The sequence below is a fragment of the Aythya marila genome (genome assembly GCF_965140915.1).
Source record: "Aythya marila genome assembly, chromosome: 3".
Classification (NCBI taxonomy): domain Eukaryota; kingdom Metazoa; phylum Chordata; class Aves; order Anseriformes; family Anatidae; genus Aythya; species Aythya marila.
Window position 1 is genome coordinate 87,760,495 of NC_139044.1, and position 21,294 is coordinate 87,781,788.

General features: G+C 35.9%; 1 protein-coding gene across 9 annotated transcripts in view; it reads right to left on the bottom strand.

The window, feature by feature from the left end:
* RIMS1 (regulating synaptic membrane exocytosis 1) overlaps positions 1 to 21,294 on the bottom strand; it is a gene marked incomplete at its 3' end in the record, with an annotated part of 310,018 nt that overhangs the window by 56,198 nt on the left and 232,526 nt on the right. For 4 of the 9 annotated variants that reach the window (XM_082756958.1, XM_082756967.1, XM_082756960.1 and 1 more), the window contains 2 exons: positions 15,409 to 15,521; positions 7,793 to 7,959 (listed from right to left, as the gene is read on the bottom strand). The exons of the other annotated variants lie outside the window; for them this stretch is intronic. In XM_082756958.1, the coding sequence (XP_082613084.1) occupies positions 7,793 to 7,959; positions 15,409 to 15,521 (280 nt within the window). The remainder of the gene's footprint in view (positions 1 to 7,792; positions 7,960 to 15,408; positions 15,522 to 21,294) is intronic. 9 annotated transcript variants of the gene reach the window in all.

A 21,294-nucleotide genomic window follows, 5' to 3' on the forward strand; every position in this document is an offset into this window, starting at 1 on the left:
CAGAAAAAGCTTTTAATCATGTCCCCATTTATTCTCCTCTCCCCACACATAGCTGAGCTTGCAGACATAACACTTTTCAAAGGCTCAATTCTCAGAAAATTCCAACCCTCAAATACCCTACTTAGTCCAAACGTCAACACCATATCTCTGGGTCACACACAGTATAACACTGGATTTCTTTTTCAAGTTAGCTAAGTAGAAGAGATGAATTAAACTACAGTAAAGTCCCTCTTAAATTACATGCATTTTATTTTGGGGGAACAGCAAAAAAATGACTGAGAGAAGTTTCCAGGCAAAGTTTCCAAAGAAGAATTAAGATCAGCCATAGTTTTTTTTTTTTTTTTTCTTGAAGGTAAAGTGGTTTAAGGTAATTCTGTCTTACACTTAGACAAAATCCTCCCATCAGACTAAGGTGAAAAAAAATGGGCCACAGGAGGTTCTAGGAAAATAAAGTAATTCAGTATTCTCATTAATAGGCAATAGGGAGCACTGTACATTGTCCTCACTAGCAGGAGGGACATTTCAGGAGAGGCCAACAAAAGAAACAAGTAATTTTTTTTTCTGGCTTTAAAGAATTTGGTTCCACTCAACATATTATTAAGTGAGAAATTACACAGGATAAACTTTGGCCTCTGGAAGCCATCTATCTAATACTAGAGGACTATAACGTAATAGACAATAGTATAATAAAAGGTAGTTGCTACGTGTCGAAGTTAGAAAATAGATCTTTACTAGAAGTTGAGGCACTTTATACATTCACAAATATTATGTAGCTTTTTGGTTACAGTTTACTGAACTCAAATCCTGAGAGTTAATCTTGTACGATAAAGTGTGAAGCTTGAAAGTTGACTCTGAACTTCAATAGCTATGAAAATCAGTCTTATTTACTTACTCAAATTCGAAGAAAGAATCACTTAATTCTGATCATTGTTTCATTACTTGTACATTAAAGCACAAAACAAATACTGCACTATAAATATACAAATTAATAGTAGTCAGTGCAATCCAGCTGTAATATCTCGTAATATCTCCTACAAAGAAGAGACAGTGTTTTGCACTATTAATACCAGAATATCCACTTTTATACAGAACATTAGTAGTGAGAACTAGAAACATCACAAATATCCCGTTTGGCCTGCTATGCCCTTAGTCTGATCTCTCACATTCTAAACTACACTATTGGATATTTCACTGCAAATTTATTCAGCTCAATCCTTCCTTATTTATATAAAGTGAACTTGCCCTGACACAGGTTTGTATAAGGAACAAGGGATCAAACATATGCAAGGTGCAAAAATATCTGTGACATTCAACACATTTTCAGAGTTCTCAGATTGTGAAAATTTCAGAAAATTTAGATCGAGTGTGGAAAAGCAAATAACCCATACAAAGCCAATTTAAAACTGCCTGTTGTTCCTATTTTCCAGGTGATTTCCTTTTACTAATGAATGTACAGCAGTGTTCTGTTGTTGCCTCTACTAGCTCTGTCTGTAATATCTGTAATAATAATTAAAAGATTTTACATTTCCCTTTTTTTTTTTTTCCTATATGAGTGAAGAATCTTAAGTACATTCTGTACACTGTAGCATAAACTCAATATACAGATTTGAATTACTTCTGTAATTAACATGAAATGAATCAGTCTCCATTTCGACACAGGCCTCATCTCATCAACTGAAATGCATTAAATGCCTTTGGTGTATTATGCTTTCCTTGACTGTCATGACACGAAGTTAAACATAGCTGAGCTGGCTGTGTGGTGCAGTACTTCTGCATATCAAGTGAGTTATTGAGCTAACAAGAGGATGGGGAAAGGACTGAACTGCTTGTTGCACAGGTTCACATCACATACATTTATGATGGCAACAGGTAGCACTACTGGGAAAGCTAAGAGGAGGTCAAATGGCTCTTCAAACTCTCTCTACTCCATTTTCCCTCATCACCATAAATTGTGCTAAATTAGTTCCACATACTGTGTGGGTGGATGGAAAACCAACAGGAGAAAATCTATTTCCCGTCTAGGGAGTGCTACATCTAGCTACATCTCTTTGAGATATCTTCTGCAAATCAACACTGCTGATGGTCCTCAATGAGACAGCAAATCTCCAGTTACTTTATCTGGCTCTACACTACACTAACGACTGAGCATTTTGTGTAAGAGAACTGCATAATAAGCAGTCTGAAATGAAACTGAACAAAAAGAAACATCTACATGTACAAATGTTACTACATAAGAGGGCAATACAAGCACAAAGAAGATGACTGTCAGCACTCCCTGCTTCCCAATGAACTCCAAGCATAACATCCCCAGATAGGTCTAGCTAGAAGTGGGGAAGGCAGATTTGAATCACTGGGGAAAATAGTCCTTGTCTGGTTTAGAGTTTGCAAGCTTATCACCTGATGAGCTTGAAGTAACTGGCTCCATAGTAACTAAAGGACAAAAAGGTACAACATCATACAAGGGATCCTATCTTGTGCAAGGTGTTCTCCTGTGTTTACATAAGACTTCCACTCCAGAAATTCAAGTTTCCATGATGGTCACAGTAACTAAGATGTTAAACAGTATTACTGTAGTACTGACCCATGGGGTACACCACCAGTGACTTGCCTCCAGCTGGACTTTGCGTCACAGATCACAACCTTCTGAGCATGGCATTCAGTTAGTTTTTAATCTGCCTCATTGTCCACTTACCCAGGCCGTACTTCTGTCCATAAGGATGTTTTGGAAGAATGTGCTGAAAGCCTTACTAAAGAGAAGACAAGGAACAACCATTCTTTTATCCACCAAGACAGTCAGTTAATGAAAGAAGGCTGTCCATTTGATCAGACATGACTTTCCCTTCATAAATTAATTCTGACTATTCAAAATTAAGCTCTTGGTCTGTACATGTACATGTAGAAATGATTTCCAGGATTACTTGCTCCATCAAAAAAAAAAAAAAAAAAAAAAAAAAAAAAAAAACCTGTGACATCATTGGGCATAATTTTTAACCAAGTGAGCAAAGGTCCTTCTTCGTCTGATCAAGTCTACATGGTGCTGATTAGTTGTCATGTATTTAACATGGATCCTTAATTATCAACCTTTTGCATTAAACTATAGCATACACAGGCATAAAGTATTGCTTGACTTTATTTTAAATTCATAGAGAACATGACTAATGAGAGCAAACCTGCATAAAGGAGGACTAGTAACCTGACTTCAGTCGTGAAATAAATAGAAAATCCAAATGCTACAGCAAGCCAAATTCACAGGTCTGATTCTGATTCAAGTCAAAACCCACAACACCTGATATTTGCCTGGACTTCCACTAGGGAACATGATGGTCAACCAGACTTCATAGGACAGTAACAAGAAAGAGGCTTGAAAAAATTTCATATCCAGATTCATTTATCCATGCATACCTGTTTGTTATACCATCCACCTGAAAATGCTAAACAAATTAGAAATGAAGAAGCTATTTTATATGCCTATATTTAGAACTTTCATCAATCATAATTCCCTCTTGCAATGCATTATAATAGCTAATCAACAAGATCTCCACACTGAAGATTATCTAATGGTATTTCCATGTATGCTATGTAACAGCTTTCTGACAGGTAATTCAATTACAATTATACTGTAGGAATGAAATTATCCATCTACCTTAACAGGTTTAGACGCAGTCTTGTCATTGATCAACAGAGAGGAAAGATTTGCTTCCACTCTACCTATGTTACTGACTTCTTCAGCATTCCCAAGTTTTCTAATATCATTAAATTTGCATTTCCAAGTTTTGATCCAACGATCAGCTGGACCGTTATCTAACTACCCAAATAAAACACAATATTTCTGTGTTGTTTGATTCAATTTGTTTTCTCCTTACTATCCAGACAGTATTTTATTCTACAGTTGATGCGCATGAAAAATAATTTAATTAGAATATAATGTAACTGAAGTTACTCATTAAAATTAAAAATTGCTGATCAAACATCAACTTTAAGCTTTAGAGCTTACATGCGTACACTTTTGAGTCACAAGATAAAGATGTATTGTAATGTTTTAGAATCCTTACTGTTTGAATAAAAATAAATAAATAAATATTTATAAATATAGGATAATATAGTACACTGTCCAAAATGACAGAATTCCCAACCTGCAAAATTGAGAGAGTGAGGGATTCATCAGTTCTTCTAGACTGATGGGGAAAAGGTGTTAGTTAGCTGTTTGAAGGATCTTTTCCTTCCTTAGGACTTGGGAGGAAAGGTCAGGAAACTGCTCATGCTGACAGAGCTGGTGGTAGAGTTGGTGGATATAAACTGCACTGTGACCTGAAACTTCAGTCATTCTGACCTTTAAGAGTAATCATATTGTACAAAACAACAGCAAAATTATTGGTTTCTTAGTGACAGCCCTAAAGACAGTACCTTGTATTTTCACATGCCTAACACCTATTTATAGCCCTTTTCAGAAATGCCATATGAAGGATGATGGGGTTATATTGACTAACAACATTAACTAAAACTACTGCTGTCTTAAAACAAGCTGGTGCATTTCATTCAGAAATTTGACACCACAGCTCTAAATAAAAATAATTAACCAATGCTTTTCAGCTCCTGTACCAATGTTAGAGAACAGTTTAACTTCAGGTTACTAATCTGAAAGCTGGAGTAATCTCCAGTCACATTTCTCCATTTAAGATAGTTACCTCAGCTTGCTGGTGAACAGTTCTAGGATTCATTCTCCTCAACTCAACAGAGAGAGAGATGGAGACACCCTTTCCAAAGGTGCATCTGAGCTTGTTCCGAAGGTGCATCTGATCTTGCTTGTGTATTCTGAATTTAGGTATTTTTCTCCTGAGTACAAAAGGCACCTAAGGCTACTAGTTGGATGACTTAGTTTAGTGAGATGGCTAAAACTGGGACACCTTGCTAGAGCTTCTATATACTGACTAGGTTCTTCACAGCCCTCATCTCCAGAAGGTATCTGGAGAAAATAACTAGGTTAATGAAATTGGCAGTTCAAAGAACTTCTTGACCTTAAACATAACATTACATACACACTTGTCATGGACACTGGGCTGACACACTTCCAGATGAAGATGATGGTGGAAATGTGTTTCGGTAAGATGGAAAATAGAGGGTTAAAAAATGTTCTTTTCCTTGCCCCTCCTGCTCAACTACCCCATATCCTCATGCTTGATATAAGTTAACATCGGGTTCCTTGGAGGCAAAAAGAAAATTTGAACTTCAAATTACTAACAAAACTTGAACTTCAAATTTCTAATTCGTTGAATTCAAAGAAACATTAATTAAGGGCAAGAATCCATTTCACTTAATTTTAGATGCCTACAAGTAAACAACCTACCTTAATTAGTTATCTAGGGTTCCTATAATAATTAAAGCTAGAAAAGGACAATTTCCCCATCTTTGACATTTATCTGAAGATGAAGAAAGCCATCCAAGATGACAGCTGTTTCCTTCCTTTTAATGATAATTCAGAGAACTTAGATGAATAATTTAATGAATACCTAATCTTAGATGAATTCTACTGTACACATGCAGCTTTTAAGGCTGAAGTTGAACAGGATGAATCTCACTATGAAAAACTGTTTACAATATAACCAATCCTTTCCCCAAATTAACCCTCCACTTCCATGTAATTAGTAAGTTGTGCCAAGAACTGATTAAGGACTATATGACAGAAACTACCAGCATAGACACAGGAGGGGAGGAATTTAAGTTTGCCTCAGATCATCAGAAAAAAGCCTTTTCTTTTCTTCAGCACCCAACTTCCCTTTATTCCGACCTCACTTAATATAAAATTCCTACCATACATCATTTTTGCACATCTCCAAAGACTTTGACCTTTCCATTGCCACAATATCCAATCATCAAAAGAAACTGTAAACAACTCACATCAAAAATTTTGAACAACAGATGTTAACCTATTGGATAAAATACCTCCCAACATAATATCAAAATTATTTTAAAATTTATGTCTTTGCATTTATTGGTTGAAATAAGCTAACTGCATTAGCCATCTCTCATTTACTTTATGGGTACTTTGGGGGAGCAAAACTACAGCAAGCTTAGATGAAAAAAATTTATTAGTATCTTATGAATCTATTAATTTCTTCTTCCTATTTCTACTGAACGAGCTGCAATGTATATTACTACCATATATTTTATTCACTATGTAAGTACTACCAGAAGTTAAGAGAAAATTAAAGCAAGTAAGTATCAAGTGTCTCATGTCTTATGCATGGATTCTCTGGACAGTATCAGAAAGTGAAAGCATCTGAATTCCAACTACATCTGACTTTAGGAGTTTAGAGAGAAGCCGAACTCTCCCAGCTGAAGCTCCCATTGCAAACACATGGTTTAGTACACCACCTTGGCCTATTCTGTATCCAATGTGCTCTGCTGCTCATTAAATTAAAGAGACAGAACGAGAACAAAGGTCTGATCGCAGGTTTCCCCCTTCCTGCCATAGGCAAGGTTACAGGTTCTTGTGGGTTAAGACCCTTTTGATATTTATGATCAGATGCTAGGAACCCAGGGAACCTTCCTGATAAAATCATCTCAACACAGAGATAGTTATGGGTAAAAATCCTATTTTGGTCAAACTGCCAAAAATACTCTAAAAAGACCTAGTTGAGGAAATTCAGTATCTAGAAAATATACGTGTTTTGGAAAAATTAAAGCCTTTGTAAGAGACTAGTAGTAAAAAGTTAGGGTACAATGAAATGTAGCATTTAAATACATTATCAGAACTTCAAACATGAGCAACTTCAAATACTTCCACTAACAGTGTTCTGCTGGATTATGGATTTCATTATTAATACAGATGTATTTCACCCAACTAAAACACATGTTAATACACTTGTGAACTTTCTTTAAAAATAAAACAAGATCGAGCTATTTCATACACAGAGCCCAATTTCTGATTTTCCCTAACATCCCTTTCCATTTTGTGAACAGATTAAAAACCCTGAAGGTGAATTTCTTGAATGGTATGTCTGTCTATAAGTGTTCCAATGTACTTAATGATGCCATCCAGACTTTCATCAGACTGATTTTCTCCATTGGGATAATTTTATTTTTTTATTTTTTACAATTCCTACTTCATATCCTGACTTCTAGCACCTACAGTCATATTTTTCTGAGTACAGACATTGGTAGATGTTATCATAGACAGAAGGCCAATCCTACAGCCATTATTGCTGGTGAGAGTTTTGTCAAGTTATACGAAGACAAGATCCTGTTTGTACATTTTTTAAAAATCCCTAAACTGAGAAGTAGCTTATTATCAAGGATGAAAGGGATTTGATTATTGATAATGTATCTATTTTACAGCAGAGATATAAGGTTACTATAGAAAAACTTGTTTCAAAGCCAATAATTCATCATGCATGAAAACAGCAAAACAAAAGTAGGCAGGTATGGAGATAGACACACAGATGGAAAGAAAAACAAAGCTTTTATGTAATCAAATTCTTTATATGACAAAACTAGAAACATTTCTGCTGTAATATCATATTGGTGTATATATTACACTGATTCATAACCAGCAATGAGATAGGGTGTGTTCAAGTCCCACTTCCACAAATACATCACCTCATGGGAACTTCTGTTTTAGACACTTAAGTGCAAAAAAGTATTGTCATCTTAGGCTAGCAATGGAAGGCAGCTTATATGTACACAGACAACATTTCCCAAGTTCTTCTGTGGTCACTTACTTTCAATTATTTCTAGTTGTATTTTGGCACAAAAGAGGGGGTGTGATACAATTGAAGCTGCACTGAGAACTCACCTGATTCTGCCCCGAGGGCGTTCAGATTGCTCTGACATAAAACTTGTGCTGCTGAGGCGTGAGGCACTGCTGGTTCGGGAAATGGCTGACACATCACTGACATCACTATCTGATGATTTGGCAGAGACGTTATCACAACTTCTGTACTGATCTGTTTGTATGTTATACTAGAGATCAAGAAAAGAAAGGGTGAGGAGTCTCATCAAAATGCAGTGCATATACCGAGACAACAAATGACCTAAGTATGACAATTCTCTACAGCTGCTTTTGGATCTAACAAAATTTAATGAACTTCAGAGGAATACTTATATTAAATAATGTTTACATGTCTACTAAAGAAATCAAAAGCGGTATTTATGTAATAAGTGAGATACTTGAAATAAATTACAGCATTGGACTTTAAATAGGCTGCTGGACCTTTAGTACTCTCAAACTATAATAGTTAAATATGTATGCAGTGGATACAAGAAGCTGGCACTAGAGGTTGCTTTCAATACCTATCATAAAAGCAAAAAAGTGTATTCACTACCTCAAAATATCTATTTGTATTATGATACTTGAGCACTAGTCGTGAAGAAAGCAAACAACAAAAATAATATTCGTTCTCAAGCAGATCAGTTCCCTGATCTGGTTGCACATGTGCACAAGTGTGAGAACCAGCAGAGGACCTGGCAGGAAGAGCATGTGGAGAAGGGTAGAAATTAGTACACTGTCGTCAACACCAGAAGCTTAGGTTAGTTAAAACTGACTGCAATACCACATCTATTGCATAACACTCAAATTACCCACACCACCAGTTGGACATATATGAAAAAAAAGCTTTAGTCCTAGTAATGTCACACTTACCTAAATTGCCAGGTTACCAAAACTAAAATTCACTATCATTAGAGAGAAAGGGACCCTCAGCTGGGAAGGGACTGAAACAGTGCCATACTTTCTGGGGCATGCTATGTGAAAACTATGAACATGTGGCAACGTTAGGCAGTTTTTGACATGAGGCCCTAGGGAGTTCATTTTCTGGATCTGCGCTCTGTAAACTTTTACATAAAACTTACTGCAGTTTTATGTGCAACTTATAGACAAAGCTGTGACCACTTGTGAATATCCTCAGCTGAACTAGACACTAGCTTTCAGGCAGAGCCAGTTGGCAAAATGTATGACTTAAAAAGACTGGCAAACACGAGCTCAGGTGAATATACACCTAATGCAGATGCATGTATCACCTTCAAGCCATGAAACACAGTTTCCTGATTTCCCTATCCTCTACAAGAGGCATACATTTTTTTTTTTTTTTTTTTGACTTATTACTCCCTACATTTGTACTCCAGTACATTTTGACAATCAGCTAACTCAGTAATGTCAGATAACCTCCCCTGAGGTTAGCACTATCCTGAGTGCTAACTTTAAGAGCATGAAAGAAGGGCTGGGAGGATGACAGGAAAAACAAAACAAAACAAAACAAAAAAAAACAAACATGACCTTGTATAGCTTTATCCCTTTCTTTCTTACAGATTCCCTGATGGAAGAGCACAGGCTACTTGTTAATTGCAACATCAGCTGAAATGGTTTGTTCTGTTCCTAGTTAACTTTTTTTTTTTTTTTTTTTTTTTGACATATAACTAACTTGCACTGCTGCTACTCAAAATTTTAATTCCTGTGAAAGATTATTTTCTTTTCTTTCAAATAATATGAACAGTCAGGGGAGGAGGGGGGAGAGAAACATATTAACAAAATGAAAGCAATTTTGAAGTTAGCTTTTTTTCCCTTTCAGAGAGAGAAGTGCTCTTAAGTCAGTGAACATTAAAAGAATAATACTTTATTGTTGAAATACATCTGAACTTGTCATTTAGAATAAAAAAGTCACAAGCCAAGATCCACTTATTTGATATTTTCATTACAGAAAAGCCTGCATGCTTCCAGTTGGGATCAAAAATAACAATGTCCCACTCAGCTAGAGTCCTACTGCTCTTCAGCATAACTCTGTGTATTTTAATGCATTTCTCTGTCATGATACACTTAAATATTACAGAAAAATTATTCTGAAGCTTCAAAATTAAGTGAATTTTCAGTGCAATCACTTCTCTTTCATCTCTATGTCTTAGGCAGTTAAAGTTCATGTAACATTTCCATTCCAAAGTACATTATTTAATCTCATTTGGAACATAGCTGAAGTGTGCAGCTGGCTTCAAATTCCCATACTATCTGCACTGTTTGTCTGCTTCTGTATTACAAAGACAGACATTTTTTCAATGTAACTGTCTGAAATATAAACATTTGAAATGCAGTTCTCCCATTCACTTTACCACCTATGGAGTCACTGCTTCTGGATCAGCAATAGGTGAAAAAAAGGGGTATGATGAACTGCAGACGTGTTGACACCAGTGAAAAAAGCATAGACACAAATATAAAGCGTACTTTGTGGATACTCATAAAAAAGACAGAGAGCGACTTCTTGCTCAATCATACGGGGCAATGGTTTTAAACTAAAAGAAGGGAGATTTAGATTAGATGTTAGGAGGAAATTTTTCACTCAGAGGGTGATGAGGCACTGGAACAGGTTATCCAGAGAGGTTGCGGTGCCCCATCCCTGGAGGTGTTCAAGACCAGACTGCCCAGGGCCTCATCCAACCTGATCTATTGGGAGGTGTCCCTGCCCGCAGCAGGGGGGTTGGAAGCATGTGATCTTTAAGGTCCCCTCCAACCTGAGCCATTCTATGATTCCATTCTATGATGATACTTTCACAGTTCCTTAATGACTAACAGCATTAGCAATTTTACTGATTATAAGGCATTATAGAAGTAATTTAATAATCCGTTATTTATATTCCATATTATTAAGGTTTTATATTTCTAGATTTCTCAGCTCAACCTGTGGTGCATAGAATAGTTCAGAGATTTGAAACTGAAGGAGTGCCTCCTCCTTTACAGAAAAAGCCTCAGGTGACTAACCTCTGAAAATACATGCCTCATCATGTGCTTTGAATAACAGAATTAAATAAGAAAATTAAATGGGGATTGAAATGAGGAAATTAAAATGCAGAAAGAGATACAGACGAGAACCATTAAGGGCTAGGTTCACTGAGGGACCTACTCAAGTCTTGAGATCATAGCTGCCTTTGAGTCACCTTACTCTAACAAGGAATTTTGTCAGGAAACACTGAACCATGGCACAAAGCACCTTGAGTTTTATGACTATTGGGTTCCTCCAAATGCTGCTGGTGCCTGGCACCGTGGCCCTGTTTGTGACTCCTACCAGCACCTGTACAGCAAAAATGAGCAAGTCATCCAATGGAAAAGTTGTGGTGAAGCACAGGAGTCAAACAAATGGATCTTACTGAATTTTGTGAAACCATATCCAATCACCTTGGAGTGACTGCAGTGTCAATATGGTACACAGTAAATATTTTTCTCTTGAATGTTGATGAAGGGAGATCAAAAGAAGATACCAATAACATTAACCTCCAAGAGGATTCCTTTCTATGCATATCCTTAGGTGCCTTGCCCAGCATCACATAAACTTTGGTAGTCCGTATTCTATCATCCTGTCTCCTACACAGCCTACTGTTGTAGACTTTAACTGTCAAATTAAATCCAGAGTGCCAGTAAACTGATGCCATGACTACACTTGCTTTTTTTGCTAAATGCTTTCCAGTCGATCACATACAGAGTTAACTGAGTTGGTAGTGCATCTAAATATAGAATGATGTCCTTTTAAGTAGGCACTACAGTACTCTGATCAGTGACTGTCTTGAATAAACAGACCTTCTTAAAAAAAAAAAAAAAAAAATGTGTTGCACATTCTCTGGAAAGCTGGAACAGCTGTAGCATGGTATTTGTGTTCTGCGTGTGGCATTTGTAATGAATATGTATTGACTTTTTAATTAAGAGCATAATTAAGATATTCTGTAATTTACATCTGTGCAAATGCAGAATTATGCCACCAAAGTGTTCTGAGTCTCCAAAACACTTAAACAGCAAATATATATAACAGTGATAGTAGCCACTTCCAGCCTTACCAATGTACAAGGAAGGAAGGAAAACAGATATTTAAAGTCCTTCTTTAAACCCTTTTGCCAAATCCAGAGTATTTTGTTTTTGTTTGTTTGTTTGTTTTTCCACTTGGCTTTTTAGGTTGTAAGAGTTTTAGATGAATTATGGAGTTCTTTCACTGAAACTGAAGGAAATAAAGATGTGAGGTCTTTGAGGACAAGAGCCTTTGAGGTCTTAGAGCACAAGAGACATCAAGACCTATACACATGCTGTACAGCAGTTAACTTTTTCAAAATCCATTAACAGATGTTTAAAACCCAAATGTTTAAAAACGTTTACTCACTCACTCCACCATGTATGTTTGAAAAATAGTCCGTGACTACTGAAACTGAGTGGGAAAAATTACAAAAATGTAAGAAATGAACAAGATAGATTTGAAATTGTGAAGGCCATGTTCTAGTACTTCTGGAAAAAAAAAAGGGGGGGGGGAGGGGTCAATACAAAATAAAATATTTAAATTTGAGAAATTAATTTTGTAGACATGTAACTCACTATTGCAAGGAAGATCCAGTCCTTACAGATGAAAAAATTTTGAAAGGTTTGAAGAAGTTTGGGTGTAATATACCATGCATATATGCAAATGCTAAAATAGAGGAAGGACTGAATCCATGTGAGCCAATTGCTCTGAAAAGCTGAAGAGAACATATTCTCAGTGTACAGCACAGTGTAATTTCTCTAAGAAATATAAATATATATTTTCTGAAGAAATAGACAAAGGGAGGGAAAAAATGGAGGAAAGAAAGAAGTATTTCTTTTAAAGAGGAACAAATTCTGCTTGCAATGGCTATTTATTGAACAGCTACTTAATATTTCTTTCTCACTATTCTAAAATGTCTATTAGACCACTGAACAATTTTTCTTCTTAAATTAAAGTAAGTCGTGCTCCTGCAAAGACTTTTCACTGATTTTGGCACCAGAAATTAGATATTGTCTTAAGCGCTTTCACTCATTAGCTTTACTGCATCACCTGCCATGATATTTTCATTAGAACTGCCTCATCTTCATCTGTCTGGTTTATTTTTCACGATTCCTTCAACATCTTCTGAGGATAAAGAAAGATAGCAGCACTAGGCTTGCTTTAACAAGACATTCATCAAAGTGACTACTATCACCATAGCAATATGAAGCAAACAGCTACATCACTGAATATAGTACAGAGTGTTAGAATGTGCTAATATAATTTGTTCTCAGCACTTAACAATTTATTATAGATTGGCTCATCATACTACAAAAGATGATGTAGAAAATACATAAGTTAAAGATTTTTGTATTTAAAGTCCAAAAAAAAGTAACTCATCCTCTTTAATACTTTTTTTTAGCACGGAAAGGAGCACATATCTGTTGGAACATGATGTACCACCAAAATACTTTTCTTTTAACAATGGACAGAAAATTTTCTTACTCAAAGTTTTAATCATAGATTAAGAAAGAAAAAAAAAAAAAAAGGAAATAAAGTACCATCTAGTACCGATCACGCTGAAATTTCAATTTTGATTTCATTTCCACATACATTTAAAAACCAAAGTTAATAACAGAAACAGAAAGACAAGGTAAATTGGTAAAATTGCAGTTTGATGTTTTCCAACCATTTAACCAAACATCAGATTTACATTAGTCTTAGTCAGAGAAATACACTGAGGAACAACAACAATATTTACGAGGAACATAAATAATATTTACGATAAATATTTAAGAGTCAGGATTTTTTTTTTTAAAAAAGTATCTCATGATGGAAAAATATGAAATTTGAACCAATCTGTAAGCACAAAAAATCCAGATCAGAAATCTGGCCTTTTATTTATGAAATACCCTAATTAATATGCAAACTCTGGCTTCTGACCAGTATCACAAAATGGCCAAAGTTGAAGGGACTTCTGGAAATCACCTGGTCCAAGCCCCCTAGCTCAAGCAGGGCCACCTGGAGAAGGCTGCCCATCATTTTTTTTATTTTTTTATTTTTTTTTATTTTATTTTTTTTGCATGTGTGTGTGGCATTAATACCTGGCAATTTGGTAACTGAGGACTTACAGCCTATTTCTCTTTCATTTGAGAACTGTTTTATTTATTTAAGTCCTATGCTCCCAGTGAGGTGGTCTCAAATAAAGAAACATCCTTATTAAAATTGTCTTAATATTTAACTGTAACAAGACCTTCAACAATTTTTTCAAATCCGTTAGATGGTACAAGGTAGATGCGTATTTGCCTACTACACATTCCTAAGTGAATTTCTGATTTTTCTGTACTGCTGAGTACCTTGTGTTATTCATTATTTCAACTTGGGCCTCCAGAAGCATCAAGTTTGTGAAACAAAGAGAAGTGGTACTGAAGTGGAAGGGACAAAAAGTCTGGTTCTGCACTGCTAATAAATGCCAAGAGCATCCTGATGTCCTCAGCTGTTGAGAGACAGACAATGATGTTTTCTGTGTGGCACTGGTTTCCAAAGGAAAGACCGTCTCTTTTAAAATGTAATACAAGTTTTTAGCTCTTACTGATATGAAGAACTTCATGGAAATGTGTCTCTTAAGGCACGAAAGTCTAAATTTACAAAAGCTGTAATTTTCTTCCAACTACCTTTTTCGTGCGTTTCTTTTTTTTTTTTTTTTTTTCCCAGAGAACTTTTACATTCACAGTGCCATGCCGTGGTCGCTCGTTGTAAACACCCCACGATCGTGTGGGCCTCCATGGCAGTGGAAGAACAGCACTGCAGGAACACATCCCTCACAGCCACCTACAGTTGTTTTTGTCTTTGCTCTTTACTTAGACTACATAAAAGCAGTGCTGCATCTCTAAAAATGAAACAAAGTCTAAATAAACATTGCCCATCCCGACTCCTGCAGATGTTCCCACTTTTTTAGGTTTCACAGGGCAAAATGAGATTAGCCCCTCACAGCTTCACTTGTGAGAGGCACAGATCTCTGAGATTTTTAGAAGATTGCTGAGAGGTTTACATGGTTTAAAACCTACGTGGCTGGGGGATATCATTTCAGCATTATCAAGAAAAATCTATATGTTCTCTCTTCATTCATGTAATTTCATATACACAATTATCAAAGGAAGTCCTTACATTATTATTAGGAAAAGAGATCAATGTAACCAGGACATATTTCCAGGAAGGAAATACTTTATCTATGACATTATTAAGATGCAAAAATATTACATAAATATGAAAACAGCTGCATGAGATTGGATCAAATTGTGTCTAGCTCTCTATACATCAGACGACAGCAAGGGCCCTGTGAAGAGTAGAAGACCAGGGCCTTTTTCAGCCTCCAGGGATTTGCAGGCCTGAGGTTTCCAAAGCTCAAGGTGACATAGCTTTGTTTAACACGATCTTTCATCCTTGAACTGTTTTTCATGTGTTCTGCTTTTCACAGATGTGAAAAGGTGACATCAAAGACTAAGTCTAAATTACATCAAATGGGGTAAAACTGTGTTACAAAGATGTGAAGACACCTCTGTCAGGCTTTATAACACAATGTTCTTGAGAGTGATATAAAATTTTAAATAAACATGTTTATGCCTTCAATTTTCAAGTCAAAGTATTATTTGAATACTGCTAACTTTACCTTGGTATATTGCTCACGCTCATGTTCTTGACTAGAACCAGACCCTGATGTCTGATTATAACGGTGCACTTTCATTTTCATCTGTCTTGTTCGCTCCTCCACTACTAAGCTTGCTGCAAAAACACACAATGAAAATCAATTAAAAAGAGAGAAAAAACTTTGGGAAAAAAAATGGTTTAGCAACAATTTTAACTTATTTCCATCTCAACAAAACAAAGAAATGTACAAACATGTAGAACAAGCAGGGCATAAACACATCACAAAGGAACACTAATGTCAAGAAATCAACCACTTTCATTGCCAGGAGTCTTTACCTGAAAATGGGAAGACATCCCAGTTTTCTATACATTATCAAGGTGGTGCAACAGATACGGAAAGATTGAAAGAATTTAGGTGGTAGGCTGAATTATAAACCTGTTAATCATTCTAGATGCAGAGGGCATAAATCTATGACCACCTAACCATGTATATGCTTAACTGTAGAAAATACTACAGTAGCATTCTAAGAGTTAATGCATTAAACAGGTATTAAAATTTACTTTCAAAGTAACTAAGTCCTATTACTATATTAAAACATAACTGCTCACCATACCTAAACATTGTTTTTGAGAGATAATCTCTCCATTCAACCTGTCACTGTAAAAATACATATTGTTTTTAAACAAAAAGTCCTTTAAAATGCTACTTAATTCTCTAATGCTTATTTCTGTTTCAAAGGAGTTGTATTGTATCTTCTTGTATTTTAAATTCCCCTGTGATAATGTTTGTTTAAAAAATTAATCTTAAACCTTCAAGAAGTTTTGATTGTATAAACAGCATCTTCTTCAATTTGAACAAGTTATAGCAATTAATATTGGCTGTGCTTGCCACTGGAAGATGCCCTCACACTAAAGGAAAGATTGGTGTGAAAGCACCTGGGCTAAAGCTTCCTTAAAGTAAGTTAACCTTTGTGGTAGTGCATAACTTTCAGAGGGAACAGCATATTCTGCCATCCTTAAACCTGGTGGCACTACAAATGCAAAGGAATACCAATAAAACCAAAACCTTGAAAACTGGCATTTCATAACAGTTCTAGAACTAGACACAAATATTCACCAGTCACTATTCTAATTTACTGGAGCACTCAGTATGTTCATAGGTTTTCACAGGTTATAACATCCGAGAAGAACAACTTCTTTTAGCTGAAATTTTTTGTGTGGTCATAAGTTCAAGATGGATGTTTTATTTGGGAAAAACCCTGCAAAATCTTTTTTTTCTGCTTTTAGGTCAATCATGGACCTACATGATTCTCTCCAAAGATTAGTTTTAAAAGTCAGGATTTTTGTAAACAGCCCCTCCCAGACCAGTGACAGGAGACAGACACCAATTTAAAAGCTGCATGGAACTGATTTTCAATCACAAAACACAGAATCTTAACTTAGGGGAAAACAGGCACACTATCATGACGTTTACAGATCTGTATTATGAATTAAGAGGTACCAAAGTTACCATATGTGGGTTTCGTGCTGCTAGTTAACTGTGTGATTCTTTACACATCTACTTTGTAGTTTGTTCTTTGCAAGCACAAATATACACAAAAAGAAAGCAGTATCCTCAGGGTTGGATATTTTAAACTGTGTGCTCTTGCACAAACCACAATTGTGGATGCACATACCATCCATAAAGTGCTTGTGGAATTCATAGATTGTCTATGCACTGGTTGGATATGAAAAAAAATATACAAAGATATCACACTGTGAAAAATATGTTGTTTTCATGTCCTCCTTCCATGTTTCGTATTTAAAAATAGGAAAATTAAATACAGCAAACTTCATTAAAGTTCTGCTACAGCTACAAATTTAAGGCAAGAGATAAAAGTATCACCATAATCTTCAACCTCCCACACTGCAGAGGGTCCAACCTAGGAAATTCTGCACATGCAGAATGTCACACTGGGCCCAGTGATTATTCCAGATGACTAATTATGTTGGTAAATGTGTACCTTAATTGCAATGAGTCCAGTTCCACCATCAGATATGCAGGCACAGCTCCAATTACTTCAATGGAAGTTGCATGGAGGTATCTGAAGGCAAAATTGAGCACTTTAGGTGAAATTTTTAAAGATGGCCTCTTATTTTATGGACAGATATGAAAGGATTAAGATATGTCAATTAGTGACTGAAGTCAAAAACTCAGATATCTTAATCCTATCATACATGCACAAAAGAGACTGAAGATATAAAAATCAGAGGGAATATTGAGACCCCTTTAAAAATTTGGCCCTATAGGTGTATTGTGCACAGGTTACACTAAAAATAACCCTTTCACTGTGTGACTGTTAGGTGCTTCACCCTTTTAACTGTATACACTATACTAAAAAATTTATACAGAAAAATGTTAATCTGTATTATTTACAATACCTGAAAAAGAATATTGTATTATCTAAAGAGACCCTAGTCCAGTGAGTATGCACAAAAAACTACTACAGTCAAGAGTGAGTAAATTGTCAACCTTGACTTAGTAATTCTTAATTTTACTTGTGTTTAAATTCTTAAGCACACACTTCTGTTTTCCATTATTGGATATCATTATATAAGGTAACATGAGAAAATTGATGAGGACTGTAAAACTAATCTAAATATTCTAAGAGATAAATTTAATTTTGTGCATGGAGCAAAACATGCCATTAGCAAAAAACATTCAGACTTACTTCTAAGGAAGGAATTGGGTGAAATGCAAGTCTGCTCTAGAAAATATAACTATGTTCTTTTCAGCTTTGCTCACCATGCACATCTGAGCATATGCTAAACCTAGTTCTGATGGAAAATTTTGTCTGCCTGAAAAGTAGACTGGTCTACTCTTTACATGCTAATTACAGGAAGCAGGAAAAAAAATCTTACACAGTAGCAAAACCACATGAGCAGAAGCTGTAACAACCATAAGTGACGTCACCATACAATCACAGTACTTTCTTGGAACACAGCTGGTTACCACAAGTAATGAAAATTTGACATAAACAATACTACAAGAGCTTCATCTGTCTCTGAAAAAATATGGATCTATTTTCTTTTAGAACATCAGTATTTACAGAATGTTTTTCCTTGAACTCTTGAGAGGTAGGACTACACCGTAAGTACACATTGAAGCACTGTAATCCCCAAATCTCTAAATTTTGCAGTGGCCATATAATTCTAAATATGGAGATTTACCACAGGCATCTCCAATTAGTGGTACAGCTACCATCAATGTCAGTTGTGTCAACACATCACTGTTTTTGGTGTCAGAAGTCACCCTTTGAAGAGGTATCACCCTCGTTGCTTTAACAGCTGTTGATGCAAATCTGAGATCAATCAGTAAAAGTATTGAAAACAGAAAGATCATGAAGTGGACTGCTTAAATAAGAGGTGCAAGTTTAGAGCAAAGGAATTTAGGGGGCTTTCTTATGTACACCTTGTGAAGCTTGTACAACAATTATGTACATAAACAATCAAGCCATGCAGGAGAGAAAAGACAGACATACAAATGGAATCAAAATAGTATTCTTCAATCCCATTAATATATTTAGAAACCATTCTGATTCCTGTAATGCCAAGAGTACTTGGTCTGGCTGGGATGGGGGTAAATTTCTTAACAGCAGCCCCATAGAGTGCTGTGTTTCACATTTGTGTCACTCCAGTATTTTAACTATTATTGTGCAGTGCTTTCACAGCTTCAAAAGCTTCTCTGTTTCTCATCCTGTCCCTCAGTGACTAGGCTGGGGGTGGAAGCAACCAGGAGGGGACAGCTGACCCCAACTGACCAAAGGCAGTTAAATGACCATGCCATTTGACATCATGGTCAGCAACAATACTGTCTTTCCAAGGTAGCCATTCCTTGGAGATGGGCTGGGCATTAGTCTGCTCTTGGGAGGTGGTGAGCAACAGCTTTTGCATCACTTGGCAGTTTGCTTTTTTCCTTTTTATTTTTTTTTTCTTTCATTTATTAAACTGTCTATAACTCAGCCCACAAGTTTTTACACACTTTTGTTGTTCCAGCAATTCCATTCAGCTGTAGAGGAGGCTGGGAGCAAATAGACTGCGGGTGCTTAATTGCTGGCTGGGGTCAACCCAGCAAGCTACCAAGAATTAACTGCCCAGTATAGTTCTGAATAGTTTTCCATCAAACAAAAAGAAGTTCCCTTAGTTATCACTTAATTTATTATTCAACTCACTGCTAAGTCCCATCTGCCTTCCTCTGTGAATGGGATTCAAAGCAAGATCCTGTCTACTGTGCACCCTGTAGTGTAATTCATGACATGTCTTGATGGATTCTATGTCACATGCTGGAAGTACAGCTAACGTCTAGATTTCAAATCTTTGTTGAGGTGATAATGGTATGAGGAAAAAAAAACAATTTAATGAAGAGGGCTTTTTTGTTTGTTTGTTTGTCTTTACTTACAATCTCACAAAAATTCTGCATGTATTTCTTGTGATAATACAAGTTTTCATTAACATTAAAAACAGTTCCTGGTACATATTTCCATCATAGGGAAAGGGATTTCCTCTTTTTACTAAAAGCTTATAAATTACACATTCTCTTTTGTTTGTCTAAAATATGCAAATCCATACAATGTTACTAACAGAAGGTAAGAAATAAACAACTACAATTCTTGTTTTCAGCCTGCAAACTACCCTCAGAGAAAATCTATGTATTAATTTTAAAGGAGATAGCCATCTCTTATTTTTTCCAAGATATTATCTGTTTACTAAGAATTTATGTCATAGAAGGGCTTGGGTTGGAAGCGACCTTAAAGATCACCTACTTCCAACCTCCCTGCTGTGGGCAGGGACACCACCTGCTTGCTCAAAGCCCCGTCCAACCTGGCCTTGAACACTTTCAGGGAAGGGGCATCCACAGCTTCTCTGGGCAACCTGTGCCATTGCCTCATGAACCTCGGAGTAAAACTTTCTTCCTTATATCTAATGTAAATCTACCCTCTTTCTAAATCTATATCTACCTTTTATTTTAAAAACATTTAGTTTAAAACCACTTTACTTTAAAACCATTACTCTTTGTCCTATCAATGAAGTTCCTGATAAAGAGTCCCTCTCCAATATACTACAGTCATACTCCTTTTAATATGTCGGGACTACAGTAAGGTTTATAGAGTTACATCTGATAGCATCAACTAGTTGACATCCCTCATCTCTATCTGTGTCCTCAGAGAACTAGTATATATTTAAACCCCTATCGGGTGTTCAACCAATGATAGGTTAGACCTAGCTAGAATACTAACCATTCAGAATATATGCTACCTTATGTAATATATGTACAAAATAGCAGAACCATAAGCAATATACTATACTAAAAATGTGTTATGGCAGATTAAAAAAAAAAAAAAAAAAAGTTTATTATTTTTTCTCTTTTTGTTTTTTTTTTTTTTTTTTTTAAATATTTTACCAAACTAGTAGATAGATAGAATGCCACATGTGGCATATTTCTGCCATCCAAAGAATGTGAATTTAACAATGCACAAAATTTGACTTTAAAATAACTTCAACCTACACTGGTACCAAAACCAGACTAAGAGCAGTTTTATGAAAGTCAGTGAGCACTACCAAAGCTGCATTAGCTGTAGTGAGCAGTGCAAAAGAAACTGAAGTAAGAAGGGGAGTTTTTAAATCCCCTCTATAAGGTTTGAAAGAAGGACTAAGCTATATATTATGTGCATAATTTCTTAAATGACATAATGCTGTAAGTGTCCATCTACTAAACTGATCACTTAATGTATGAAACATGGGTTCCTTTAAATAAGGACTGTACCACAGGCAGCAATACTGAACTAGCATGGAGCTTGTCTTTTATAGCTCTCTAGTCTTTAATTTGCAAGTTTACATGTTTAGATATCCATCTCTTTCACATTACAAT